General features: G+C 39.1%; 1 protein-coding gene across 3 annotated transcripts in view; it reads right to left on the bottom strand.

Annotated features, from left to right (window-relative positions):
- The window catches only part of Pld (Phospholipase D), a 229,745-nt gene that overhangs the window by 43,292 nt on the left and 171,045 nt on the right, over positions 1-15,408 (bottom strand). For all 3 annotated transcript variants that reach the window (XM_068229897.1, XM_067156356.2, XM_067156357.2), the window contains exons 19-20: positions 11,344-11,452; positions 9,185-9,316 (exon numbers count right to left, since the gene is read on the bottom strand). In XM_068229897.1, the coding sequence (XP_068085998.1) occupies positions 9,185-9,316; positions 11,344-11,452 (241 nt within the window). The remainder of the gene's footprint in view (positions 1-9,184; positions 9,317-11,343; positions 11,453-15,408) is intronic.

A 15,408-nucleotide genomic window follows, 5' to 3' on the forward strand; every position in this document is an offset into this window, starting at 1 on the left:
TCAAATCTTTGTGTTTTTTTTAAAGCCTTCTTTTGCTATGGCAATTCTTAATTTCTGTCGTGCAATATATATCATCTCTGATCATACTTCCCAAATACTTAAAGTTACTGACTTGCTCTATTTCTTCTCCCCCTATACTAATATGACAACTTCTACCTCTTCCTCTTTATGTTGAGTTTATCTAACATTTGTATCATTTCATGTTCACTTTCTCCCATCACAACCATATCATCTGCAAATCTTATACATTCTACTCTCCTACCTTCAACACAAACTCTACTTTTTCCATTAAAACTTTCATTATATTTTTTTAAAAAGAGATGTTGAACAGTGTGTGTGATAAAGAGCAGCCCTGTCTTACACCTCTTCCTAATTCAATTTCTTCACTCATCTCACCTCCTATTCTCAATCTTGCTCTCTGGTTTAAATACAAATTCTTTATTAGCCTTCTATCCCTCCAATCAACTCCATGTTTCTTCAGGATTTTTATCAATTTGTCCCAACTGACACAGTGAAAAGCCTCCTCAAGATCAATAAATACAGCATAAATCTTTCGGTTTTTCTCTATGTACCTCTCTCATATCACCGTCTGTAGCCCAATAGCGTCTCTTGTTCCAACTCCTCGCCTGAAACAAACTGTTTTTCACCTATAAAGTTATTCAGCTTTCCATATATCCTTCTGTTGAACGTTCACAGTAAGACTTTGGCTGCATGTGAAATTAGACTCAATGTCCTATGTACTTCACATTTTTTGCTGTTCTTTTTCTTTTCCATAGGGATTAAGATGATGACACTAAAGTCCTTTGGTCATTTTCCTGCCATGTATATCTGATTACATAATCCAATCAACTCTTTTCTTCCTTTGTTATTTAACACTTTTAACCCCTCAGCGTCGCAGCCGTTTAAAGAGCTTCCTATCCCGCGGCCGGATGAGATTTCAACTACGCGCGACTGAAACACATTGATTCACTTAAAGCGTTACTACTAGTATAAGAGTGGCCCGATATTCACGAAATTTGGAATTCCTTATGGTAGAACTATGTACATGAAGATAATTACATAATTGTTTCACATTTCCTTAGTAATTTAGTTCCGTGTGATAGAGTTCGAAGCACTCTTCGAGACAGAGACCCAAGGCACACTCCTGGCAGCAGTACACCGATGTCTTCTTTTCACCGTGTTTTGAACACGCGATACGTCTCTAAGGTTTGGATTTCTCACTCTTGAGTGCTAATTTCCTGATAAAACGTATTTCCTGCAACCTTGGAACTGTATTATCTGATGCGCGCCAGCCTTGAATATTTCGTTTCCCGCCCGAGAAGCGTATTTTGTACTACGTAAACAAACCTTCCATCAGCTGAAACTGATAAGACAACTGCTCAATGTTTGTCCCTGTGACTTGTCTAAATATTATTGGAGAATCTAGGAATCATAATTCACTGTTGAAAGCTTCCCTTTGACCTGTATGCGTGTCTATAGCCTCCTACACGAAATTTCCAAGTACTGGTTCCTCCTCATCGTCACTCTCATCATTTATCACTGCTACATCATCTATTTCATTATCACTACTGATAATACTGCCACTACTACTTCCGACTAAACTTTCATTTGAATTATACAATATTTCAAGCACGCTACACTCAGCAGGAGCTAGCCATTGAGCGCGGTGCGTCACACAAGCTGATGAAGCTGCAGCGGGACCGAAAGCGGGAGGACGAAACTGAATGAGGGGAATAACATTTATGACGAATCAAAACAACTCGATGCATATTTCAGATTAAAAGGTCGATACATCGTCTTTCAAACGAGATATATACCATGCACAACTGCTTCTCGTGTCGTATGACAGAAAGCAGCACTAACTGATGCCTATACAGAGTACTCGTAGAGAGTTACGAAAAGACTACAAGCTGAGAAATAAAGAGAAATATAATAAATAAACCGCACTCTTAATACAAAATTAGAGCAAAGAACATCACACGAAAAGACAAACTTCTCAGATCATCATTTCTTTATTTTATTCTGTGGGAAAGAATGAAGCAAACGGACTATTAAAAAGGCAGGGATTGGTGCTCAGACATAATTGACATATACTTATCCTTGCAAAAGCAGCTACAATTTAACGATTTTCAATACTTATTTAGAACACTGATAAACCCGAAAATGTCTTCTTGGAAACAAAACAATTTGCATATCCATAACACTAAAACTCTTCGCGCTATAGCCGTAAATGCGAAACCATGTATGGGTCTATACCACGTATAGAGGTCGGCGGCTACGGAAGAAAAGGGGGTCTATACCACGTATAGAGGTCGGCGCTGAGGGGTTAACAGTTCAACAGGAATCTCATCTATTCCCATTGCTTTTCTATTTTTCATCTCGTTCAGTGATGCTTTGATCTCTCTTCTCAGTATGGTTTCCCCTTTACCATCCCCTTTAACCATATCTTCCTCCTCTAATTCAAGTTCTTCTTCATTTGGTCGGTTGTCTCGATCATATAGCTATTCTATGTATTCTCCCCATCTTTTCATTATTTGATGCGGTTCGTGTATCATTGTGACATCTGTAGCCTCTATTTCCTTATTGCTGTTGTTCCTTCTCTTTCCTTTGAATACTATATTTGTTGCTTCTTTGTACATAAAGTCATATTTCCCTTCTTTCTCTAGTTGCTCTATCTCATCACACTTTTCTGTCAACCATTTCTTCTTTGCTTTTTCTGTTTCCCTTTTTAATTCATTATTTAACTTCCTGTAGCAAAGCTTTCCTTCTTCTGTATTTACTGTTTTCCATTTCCTGCGTTCCTCCATTTTGCTTATCATTTCTGATGTTATCCATTCCTTCTTTGTCCTTTTCCTCTCCTTGACTCGCAGTGTTTTCATAGCTGCTTCTTTTATCCCATTTTTTAAAGTTTCCCATCTCCTTTCTACATTTTCTGTTTCATTTCCTAACATATTATTGTTATGATACTCGTCCTCTAGTTCCCTGTACTTGTCTTTGTCTTTCAGTTTCTCAATATTAATTTCTTCTCCCTTCTTTCTTTTCCATGTTATTTTCAATTTAATTAGTACGGTACCTCTGCTACAACTAATATGTGGTCAGAATAAATGTCTGCTCCTGGGTAACATTTAGCATTCTTTAGGCAGATTTTGTACCACTGTTGCATCATTATATGAGGCGGTCCATTCCAAAACTCATCTTATCCATCATAAGTGATTTTTCAGGAAAAGCAAAAAACCTGTAATTTTTGTAATATAAGTCTCACTTGTTTAAATATATTACGACGCGTTCAAGTCCAATGTCATAGGGTCGTCTTACTGAAGAATTATAAATATAATTAGTAGAACGTCAATAAATTACATTTGTATTTTGGATAAGACGAGTTTTGGAGCACCCAAAAAAATTCAAAATATATTACCTCACACAACTTATTTTAAAACAAGAAAAATGAAAGGATTGAGAATATAATGTTGTAATAAAAACCAGTACACTCATGCACCTTTTTGCTATCAGTATAATGATATTCACAAATAAATTAAACACAGCAGTGTGATTTATCGTATTTATATCCTATCCATAGTATTTGGAGAGAATTCTTTCTTTATAGGCTACACTGCACTCACAATAGAAGTAACTCGAACAATAAAACATAACTTTGTTGTTAATCAAACTCTCAAATCTGTTCCCTCCTCTTGAGTTCCATCACAAAAAACTTCTGTTTCTTCAGCAAGATTATTTTCGTCTACAGAAATTGAGGTGAACAGATTCTTATAAAAAGAAAGCAACTCATTCCTATCCCAATCCATTCCAAAATGCTTTCCAAGCAAACTTTTTACGTCTTTTACTTTGGCAGGATTCAAGTTTACTCCTGGTAATAATTCAGGTGGCATTAGCATATCTCACAGGCGTTCTCCCTTTTTCATTATGGATTTTCCTAAACCGATGTCTGAGTTGTAATGATGTTCTCCCCATAAGGGTGACATTTCCCAGTGAGTCTCTGCTAACAACAAATTGTTTCACTGAAGAAAATTCGAAGTGCCAAGATGCAGGCATTTTCATCATATTTTCAAAAACCATTTTCCAATTGTTCACCGAGCAGTCTCTGCCAAACTTGAAGACTTCAGCATGTTTGCTAAAGATATCTTCATATTCTGCTGGATTACAGATTATAGGGCATTTCCGTATCTCTCTCTCTCTCTCTCTCTCTCTCTCTCTCTCGACTTGAGCAAATACCCTGTCAGAGGGCAGAAATGAGTGGCCTGTCATAGGAAAGACCAATTGGTCAAATCAGTTTGTGATAATCGATGGTAAACTGCAGATGATGTTTCATTAGACCCCTTCTTGAATTCATGCTCCATCCATGTGTATGTAAAAACATTTGGAACTTTTGGATTCACAAAATTCGTTTGGCAGTCAAATGAAAATATTGCCATGCTGTCCCTTTCTTCTTGGAGCTTTTGGAAAAAAAGCTGCAGTCCTTAGTTTGTGTACTCGAAGATCCAAGATTAAATCATTCTTCAGTGATACGTTCGAATTTTCAAGTTTTTTTTTTTTTTGCTATGGGCTTTACGTCGCACCGACACAGATAGGTCTTATGGCGACGATGGGATAGGAAAGGCCTAGGAGTTGTAAGAAAGCGGCCGTGGCCTTAATTAAGGTACAGCCCCTGCATTTGCCTGGTGTGAAAATGGGAAACCACGGAAAACCATTTTCAGGGCTGCCGATAGTGGGATTAGAACCTACTATCTCCCGGATGCAAGCTCACAGCCGCGCGCCTCTACACGCACGGCCAACTCGCCCGGTATTTTCAAGTTTAATTTTCTCCTTGAGCTCTATGCACTTTGAGCAAGCGTCAGTAACTGGTGTTCCGAATCCTATGTTGTAGCAACGCGTAAATTTTCACGGAAGGACCACTGCTTCACCCTGAGTTCTTCAGGTGATTTCTTGTTATACATTTTGTAAAGCTTAGCGATGCTTAAATTTCCGGGTAGATACTGTCTGTCCAGTGAATTTCCGCAGCAATAGTGACTTTCACAACACTGCAAACCTTCAATGAAACGTTGCACGGAGTGCCTCTTTTCAGTGTACTCTGGTTTGATTCTAGCTCCTCCCCTCTTTTCTGTTGGAAGTTTCCCTGTCGTGAAGTGATTTCTGGCAATCCTCTGAACCTGATCTTTGCTGACATGCAATACATTCAAGAATGTCTTTTGGCAGACCTGAATGTGAAACTGTTCTGTATTAGCAAGTTTTATATACCTTCCACAACAAGAGGAATATTTTCGGTCATTTTAATACACTCGATTCACAGCACAAAACTGCATGAAAGACTAACACAGTTCAAGAACAACTCAAAGAGTGGAAAGACTGGCATAAAACGCGGGTAAATTGTAGTGTGAGTCACGTGCTGAAATTATCCATTCCTATTGGTTGATTGTATATGGCGAGTTTTGGAATGACAAGCGCCGTGGATAAGGCGAGTTATGGAACAATAGCCTAAGTTTGGTGACAGATTTCTATGGGAAATGGCGAGTTTCGGTGCTTAATTTTGTGATAGAGCTATCACAAACATCATCAAGAAGGCAATGCTACCTCTAACTCATTTTTAAAAAAATGGATAAGACGAGTTTTGGAACGGACCGCCTCATATAATCAATTTGATAACGAGGAGACCAGATTTTCAAAATCTATTTCCAATGACAGGTACACTGACACAAACATCCTTACATCCCAGTGGTGAACACATTCATTCTTGCTTGTTGGAGCAGCGCAGATTTCCAAATGATTTATGCCCCTCGTCTCCTGATGGTAACGAAGAATAGCACAGTTCACGAAGACTACCGAACCAAGGGGGATGTTTCTCTAGGCTCCAAGTAGCCTACGCAGTGGCCTCTACGGTATGCACTGGCGATGCATCTTGGTGGGTGTGCTATTTACCAACTAATGAGCCTAACTTAGCACACTGGGGCAAAACACTGGCAACCAGGAATGAGTTAGCTGGAAAATTTATAATGTCCAATAACAGACCCACTACATTGGTATTACAATGTAGAATACCGTAGCGAAGCACGGGTACATTTGCTAGTAGTGACTATGTGCCAAGTGACAGATCGGTAGCAATGACAATCATCGAGTTGTACCAGAGTGGTGGAATATTAGTTATGATGAATGAATCAAGGACCATAGATTGGACCATAAGGACAATAAAGGGATGGATTTCATAAATTTTAAGTTTAATGCTATGACTAAAAATACACAAATATACAATGTATTTTTTTAATTTCTTGATTTAGTTCCAGCTCCTGTGCTGTAAAACATGCAGCAGCAAAAGGGATGGTTAACTTTTTGACAGACGGTTTAAAAGATTGTGGGCAGTACAGCCCTCTGTTGATGTGCAGTGTATCGAGTCGTGAGCTCAAGGCCTGTGTCGTTACACTGTGGATGGTAAGTTGTGGTTATGCTTCCAACCCAATGAACAAGTTTTACCTACCATGAAGCTAACTTGGACCTTTTTAATGACAAGTGTTTTATTATAATACACCTAGCTGTTAACCAACCAAATCCTAGAAACCTATCATTGTTTACAAGCATACTGTAGTATCATCCAATGCAAATCTATGATTAACAGCACGAAGATTACAAGAAGAAAGTATACACAAGACATGTACAATTAAACTCATCAAATTTTGGACTTACTTATATTATTGTTCATGAGCACTAGCATCAACTGATGTAACTTACAATCGTAAGACTCTACCAAGAAACAAGAAGAAGATATACGCAAGACATAAACATACAAATTGATCAGTGCTTTACACACATTTTTTAACATATTTTAATGTGTTTTGTGGTTTGTACAACTGATTAGCTCTTAAGTTTAGATTAAGTTTTCATAATCACAATTTAAACCTCAAGGTCATTTTACACTTACGTACTGCAATTAAAATGACAAATCATAACTTACATGCCCCATTAGACATATCCAGATATGCTAATCAAAAATGGCATCTCTCTGCAGACAATGTTAGCCAGCTGATGATGGCCTAATAAGCTGAAACCGGTACTGTAAGAATTATAAGTACAATAAATTGTATTGATTAGGTGGAGTCCTTTCTTCTCCATATATGTGTAATCTATCAATACAGACATGAAGCTTATAAATATACAATTCCTGTCCTTGCCGCTAGATGGGGGCTTCAATCATTCCATTCCTGACTCGGTCGAATGACTGGAAACAGGCCGAGTGTGTTCATTAGATGGCTCAACACAGTTCCATTTTCTCTATCATCTGCTGGTATAATTTTTTTTTTCTAGGGGCTTTACGTCGCACCGACACAGATAGGTCTTATGGCGACGATGGGATAGGAAAGGCCTAGGAGTTGGAAGGAAGCGGCCGTGGCCTTAATTAAGGTACACCCCCAGCATTTGCCTGGTGTGAAAATGGGAAACCACAGAAAACCATTTTCAGGGCTGCCGATAGTGGGATTCGAACCTACTATCTCCCGGATGCAAGCTCACAGCCGCGCGCCTCTACGCACACGGCCAACTCGCCCGGTGGTAGTATAATTTGGAACGTCAAAATGGCTAATGACATCGAATAAAAGTATCTGAAAAATAGTACCAAGGGCCACACAGCAGCAGCAGCAACAACAATAATCATCATTATTGTTATCATTATTATTATTATTATTATTATTATTATTATTATTATTATTATTCAGAGATGCATAAGAACTTTTGTCACAAAGACTAGGAACTGGAATTACCAGCAAACAAAAAGACTGTTGTCTCCGAGGGTAACCACAGTGCAAAGGACTGTTGATGATGATGATGATGACGATGATGATGCTTGTTTAAAGGGGCCTAACATCGAGGTCATCGGCCCCTATTGGTACGAAATGAGACGAAATGGAATGACAAATTAAAAGTTCAAAATTCTCCACTGATCAGAATTCCAGACATGAGGACAAAGAATGAATGGATGGATATGAATTTAAAACTATTAGTGGATGCGACCCGCAATGCCTTACATACACAGAGACTGTCGTAAAACAATAGGATTACAGACCAAGGGACTGCTGCTAGAGCATAACACTGAATCGATGATGCTTGCAGTCTAAAGGGGGGTCCAAAATCCAAGTTATCGGCCCCTCATAATGTTAGGAAAGTAGAACCATGGTATTTGTCATGTTGCGGTACTAATCAAAAGTAGCAGAGACTTGCGGTATTCCACACATTATGGTACTACTCACAGGTTATGAAATTTGACATATAATACAGTCCTATGGTTTTTCTACATTGCGGCGCCATTTACTGGCAACACAACCCTATGGTGTTCATCACATAAGAGTACTAACCGCAGGGACCTGCACTACCCCGTGGTGTTGCTCATATAGTGGGTACTAATCACAGGCAAGGCAGAACCATGGTAGCTATCATCCCAGGGTCCAGCTCATATGGTGGTACTAATCACAGCTACTGCAAAAGCCGACCGCACGGTGCTCCTGTGTGCTACTAATCACAAACCTATTTGGTACCTAATATAGTGGTACTACGCGCAAGTAAAAGCGACCCATGGTGTTCTCTGCATGGTGGTACTAATCACAAGTAGTTTTATGGTTCCAAAACATTCATCCCTTGGTCGCCCCTTTTAGTCGCCTCTTACGACAGGCAGGGGATACCGTGGGTGTATTCTTCGTCTGCGTGCCCCACCCACAGGGGGTTGTGTGTTTGGTCTGCGAGAGGTATTTTATTTCCCTCAAATCCGCTGGCAAGCCGGTTAGGACCCCATCATCCGCCACCTGGGACGCGCCACGTGGGAGTATCACCTTTCCCCCTGCTATGCCAGCGTAGTAGGTTTGTGGCAAAGGACTGTTAAACAAGTTAGTTCTACATAACTGTTGACAATGTGATCAATGCCACAGAACCTGCAGTTTTACTCTAAATCCTAACCACAAGCTGAAACTTTTCATTTTTTTAAATCTCACATGCATTGGCTTAAACACGAAGAACTGTTGATGAACACGTTAAGATCATATCAATGTTACCAGCTGCTAAGTTATGATGTACACAGGTTTGGTGTCAGCAAGGGCATGCATTGTAAAACTGGGCCATATTCACACAAGAAGTTGTAGTCCTTGAGGGCCTGTATACAAGTAGAAACAGAGTGAATGTAATTTCTGCTGCTCACCCTCAACACGACGCAAACTTCTGAGTCTCGCTTGCCCAGCATGCTGCGATCGTTAATGTTAGCCGAGCCACAGATGACCACATTGTCATCTGCGATGAGCAGCTTGGAATGGACGTAGATGAGTTCCGAGACCTGCAACAAATAGCATCTTTCAGCACCTGCATGTTAATGCTAGGATGGCTCCTGCAAGTCATGGAGGAGAACAGTTTGGAGGAAATAACAGACTGATGGGATATATCTTTGACATCAAGTATTAAAGGGAAGTATAGGGGTTGAGAATGGTAAGAGGAGACAAGACATGAAATATGACAAACATCTCACAGTAATTCAACGTAAAGGGATCTAAAATCCGAGTGTGTCATTCTCTGTGTTGCTTGATCTTCCAAGTGATTAATTAATGCACCACTGGTTCTAGAGTTATGCAACTTAGTCCATCATAATACAAGTACATAGTAATGGAAATAACTCGGTACTACATAATTCATTAACCGAGATCTGGCAGAATAACTAATAATACAAAGCTCCATCTTGTTGATACCCTAGTATTCTGTTTTCTTGTATGGCTGTGACACCTGCACCAGAACAGCTTGTGGCATTGAAATGCATTGAAGGCATTGAAATGCAGTGTTGGCATGAACTACTACATGTACCTTGGACCAATACGTCCATACGTCAGAAGCTGAAGGTATTAAAACTCCTTTCTTCTGTTGTCAACAAAATAATTCTTCAGTTATCTACACTTATTCCTCATCAAGACTGAAGATTTGTCAAGAGGGCCCCCTCAATGAGTGTTGAGGCCCGCCCTCCTGATGAAGCTGGGAAGTAGAAACGGGCTCTTTGGGAGCTGAGAAGAGGCTGTTGACTCGTCACTTCAAGCTCCATGGCATAGGAACAAGGACGGCACTTTTCTCACTTTATTTGTCCACGACATTGGATACCTTATGACAGGAGATGGTGGAAGTGTTTTCCTCCTGCATCTTTCTGGCACCATCTTAGGAAACTCCCATTCAAACGCATAGTCTTCCGTAATGGAGGCTATTTCTCTCCGGACATGTTCTTTCAGTACGTCCAATATGCGTTTATTACTTTATTACAATATTACTTTATTTTTTAAGCTCCCCCATACATAAAAGTCACAAACAGTTAAATCTGGGGACCGTGACTGCCATAAGTTCGTAATAATAACACGGTCTTCAAAAATTTCTTCAATTAAGTTTCAATTTAAACATTTTTGTAGCTCACCATGCTGAGCTCTCCTTGTCCAAGTCGTCTTAGGGATTTTGTAGGTGTATGTTGTAGTCTTTCTGCAATTTCACTTACTTTCTCCTTGTGAAGTACACAGTTTTTAACACTTCGCTTGTTATTGAGTAAAGAACCAGTTCCTCTCTATGTGGAAATTGTGTTGCAAATCGCCTAACGACTTACCTGCAAGACTCTGCTTTCACATAATTCCTCTACCACGTACACATGTGGAGGCATTATGAGAATTATACCCCGAAGTAACACTTCATAACTCGAGAACCGTTGGAGTGACAGATGAACACTTAATACACGTTCTAAGCACGGACCTGAACTGCGAAGTGCGGCATTCCCGAGGTATCACTGCGACGTATAATGGGAAGTGATGAGTCAGCGGGAAACAAAGAAGGTGAGCATGTCTACCGAGGAGAGAAACTCACTGTATTATGCGTGTTCCTTCTTTTTACCCTCTCCCCCCCCCCCCCCCTCTCCCTGACTTTAATGTTTGTTTCCCTTACACTGCCTAATTAGAGCATTCAGTTCTGTGGGTGTAGATTCTTTTTCAAAATTTATACTTATTGTTAGAATCATCATTATTACCCAGTCATCTAGTTACAGAGTTAAGTTGGTCAATACGTCATCACATCCCTATTTTCACTTCATATTGAATGTTAAAACTTATTCTCAGCCCAATATCATCATCATCATCATCATCATCATTACTTGTAAGAATCTCGATAACCCAGAATGTGGTTAAGTGTACGAGATGGCCAGGAGCCTTTACTCGAAAGAAAAAAGTTTAGTCTTATTACGTTGGTCTTATTTACTTCAAATCATAGTAAAGTTCATTAAGGAAGCCCGTTTCTGACCGACTCTGCATTTTACATTGCTCATTGGTTCATATCTGGAGTGGCTCTTACCAAATCACCGTTGAGAGTAGAGTGGTTGCGAAGGCTGTAAAAGGAGATGTACTCGCTGGGGTCCTCCACACCAGCTTCCTTCAGCCGGTTCAGGATGGCATCTTTTCCCCTGATGATGAAAGAAAAAAGTTGCATCAGCAACAACATGGAGCATGAAAAGAGGAACAACCCTGCTACATTACGATATCAGATCGAAATGAATGAGTAACAGTTTTACATGAACCAGAATTTAAGGAGGTTCGGCACAAAATCTGTTTAGTGTACAATGGGAGATTCTGAGAAAAGTAAAATAATTACATATCTGGGTACCCATGAGTGAGAAAAACAAACCATTGTTATGGCTGTTGTGTAATCGATTCCAAACTTCTATGCAATTCATTCATCGCAAGTAAAATACAGTAGAATTTCGACTAAACAAGGTTCCTTGTAATCCAAGCCCGATCAAGAAACATATTAAATAACAGTCAAGTTTCCGTCAATAGCAAACAATTCAATTCCGTACCTGAGACACAAAAGAGCGTATGTCCGCTTTTTCTGATTTTGAGTTATGGCATTTTCTTGTTCAGTATAATCAAATGCATCTATGGATGCAGTTGTCCTGTAACTGTTCCTTGCGGCTTTTCAATTTGATACAAAGTCTGTAGTTCAGAGTGCTTTTAGGAGGGACATCCACTTTTTCTCTTCTTTTCTCCACAAGAAGGAGTAAATGGTCATTCATCTTAGACCTATATTATTGAAATATGATATCCAAGTCTTCTTACTATTGCAAATGGAATTATTGTTTTTGTGTTATGGGGATATCAGACGCCTGCATTATTGCATTAATCAGCTGTGAAATATCAGGAAAACAACAACAGTGAAATTACTGTAAGTGACAAGAAGTTCGAAAGTTTTGTGTCAGTTCACTGAACATATAGGCTACTTAAAATGAATAGTTTTTCATTAGGGAAGATGATAATGCAGCTTACTGTGAAGCAAGCGATGTGAGAGGTAAAATAAAATTATGTTTCGTACTAAAGATTTCCATATTAGCCTACATTTTGTTACCAACTATGCTTTGAGAAGTTGTGAAATGAATATAAAGGCTAATGTTACAAGCCAAGACAATGGATCCCAAGTATTTCAACAACAGAGAAAAGGATTCGGCATGATCAACATACTGATTGTTTGAATGCGATATGCAGAACATATCACCTGCAGACATTATGATGCCACTATGTCTGCGGCAACATGGCAAAAAAAAAAAGCAAGACAGCATAACTAAACAGAAGACTGTACAGCACGGCTTTATGAAATTATAAGCTTTCAGAGTACAATGTTACATGTTTATTGATTTTTAAATGTATACTTACCACATTTTTTAAATGCCTAGAGTTCATACTAACATGCTTCATTCATTCTATTTAGTACAATGAATAAAGAGTTTGTCTAATCAAAACACAGTTTACCTATCCGAAGTTGTCTTAATCCACATTAGCTCTCTGCGCCAATGTTTAATATTCAATTCTCTACCTGAAGATGCAATATAGAACTCAATAGAAGTATCTGGACTTTGCATTCAACCAGCATTCTATACTGTTAATGTGCAATTTTAGAGTATTCACTAAACAAGGGCATATTTTAATCATCATTGTAAAACATCGTGTGATACTATTCTTACAGTCTTAAGTGTAATTGATGTAAAACCTGAAAATTTTATTTGTCACGGATCAGTACAACATTATTTTATCTATCAACATTACATCACTCCACCATTTTATATGTACATTATCGCATCCCATACACAGTTCACTCTTAATTTTTATTTCCACAATGTAATTTTGTTTTAGGACATCGGCAAATCCATAAGTGTATTTTAGTTAGGCAGATGATGACCCGCATAGGGTCGATACTAGTTCCTTGATAACATATTGTAATGTATTTATAAACATTGCAATTATTGTACAGTACTGAGCAGGAATAAACTATGTAATTACATGTCATCCAACCATTGCAAGCCTTGGTCCACGAACGGATCAAGATTTTTCTGGTATTCCCTCCAACAAAGCTCTTCTCTGGCAACCTCGCCACACGACCAGGCCAATGTTTGAGATCTGATATCCGCCCATCACACTCCACTTTTTATATCCCCGAGGATTCCTCACATTACTTTCCTTTGAAGATATCGAGCTTCTAAGATATCGAGCTTCTCTCTGTCCGTCTTCCCACCTGTCCATGTTTCGGAGCCATACAGTGATAGTGGTGTGGATCTTTATCTTTGTTAAACACAAAATGCTCTAGATCTCAGTGTATTTTTGATGATGATGATGACGATGACGATGACGATGCTTGTTGTTTAAAGGCGCCTAACATCGAAGGTCATTGGCCCTGTATTTTTAAAAACACAGTAATTGGAGATAGATATCATACAAACATACTCGTACAGTTTTCTAAAGTGTTGTCAGAATGAGAAAAACGATGGGTATTTCCAACAAGACTTTGCTGCAGACTGCGAATGATTCTTTGTACGCCTTAAAAAATGTCATTTCTAGAGGATTACAGCCCCGTTCCCCCTGATCTTACCATGTGCGACTTTTACTTGTGGAGAACTCTAAAAAATAAAAGTTTATAGGAATAAACCTGTCAGAAATGTGTGTTTGTAGACAGACATCTCTTTCAGCAAGGTTAATATGCAGAAACTGGACACCGCACATGCTATCAATAGACCGAGCGGGTAGCTACAGATTGCAAATCTCCATTAGTTTTATGCTGTCATGCATGTGCTGTTCTGGCCCAAGGTCAAATTCAACTTTATCTCTTTGTGGGCTTTAATGTTTGTCCAATTCTCCTTCATCCTTTCTTCTGACCATGGCGCTTGGGTACGGGATCTTGATCCTCGACTGTTAAGCATTCCTGTTGCTGATTTCTGTTTCTTGTATTCCCATTTCTTCCAGCTCCTTCTTCACCTCCTGATACTAGTGCACCAAAGTTTTCCTGATCTCAAAAAATCTTATTATTTGATTGATCAGTCTTCCCGCGTTCATTCTGTAGATATGTCCAAAGAACAAGGCTCTCCTCTTCTTTTCCATCTTGTATTTTTGTTTTTTTATAGTGAGGTTTAACACAGCCTTATTTGAATGTGCTACCCTGCAGAAATCCCAGGATTTTTAATGGTTTTTGAAATTTTAAAATAATATTTACATCCCACCAACTACTTTTATGGTTTTCAGAGATGCCGAGGTGCTGGAATTTAGTCTTGCAGGAGTTCTTTACGTGCCAGAAAAGCTACCAACACGAGGCTGGTATATTTGTGCACCTTCAAATACCACTGGACTAAGCCGGAATCGAACGTGCCAAGTTGGGGTCAGAAGGACAGAGCCTCAACTATCTGAGCCACTGAAATTTTTTCAATGCTAGGGAAGGCAATGATTGTAATAACTTTTGGAATATTTACGAAGATTATATTTTCCTCCACACAAAAATTAGTTTTAATTATCACAATAGTGTAGCAATATTTAAATATGAATTCATGGAAATAAGATCTACAAGTGGTGGGGGGAAAGAAAAATTCTGATGAAGCTATGGATGCCAGTTAGGTTAATATTTTGAAATTTGACAAATATTGAGGCCACATCTACTAAAACATACTTATACAGGTGCTAGTAATTTGCTTTCCTGCCGTTCATCACCAGACGGGCTCACATCGAGTTGCTGCAGGGGAAACAACCCAAATTTTTAGGGAGTGGTATAAACCACATTACAGAACCCACTTCACAACAATTTGAAATTAGCTCATTATCTAAGTTTACTTGCCTGAAGTGTCAATCATCATGTTCACTTGGTGTGCAATTGTTTAACCTCGTCCTGAATTTTGGAACCAGAGTCTTCCATAAGAACATCCAGTATAGATTCATCGTCTAAATTTCATGCACTTGCATTAGACATGTTAAATATTCACGAGAATGACACAAAACAAGCCTGCTCTCGAACTCGCTCTTTTCCTGTCCACACGCACGTACGTACTTTCCCGCTCATTTCCCAGCTGAGAGTGGACGATGATGCACACTCAGATTAAGCAGGACTGTG

This window comes from Anabrus simplex, chromosome 12, assembly GCF_040414725.1.
Source record: "Anabrus simplex isolate iqAnaSimp1 chromosome 12, ASM4041472v1, whole genome shotgun sequence".
NCBI lineage: Eukaryota > Metazoa > Arthropoda > Insecta > Orthoptera > Tettigoniidae > Anabrus > Anabrus simplex.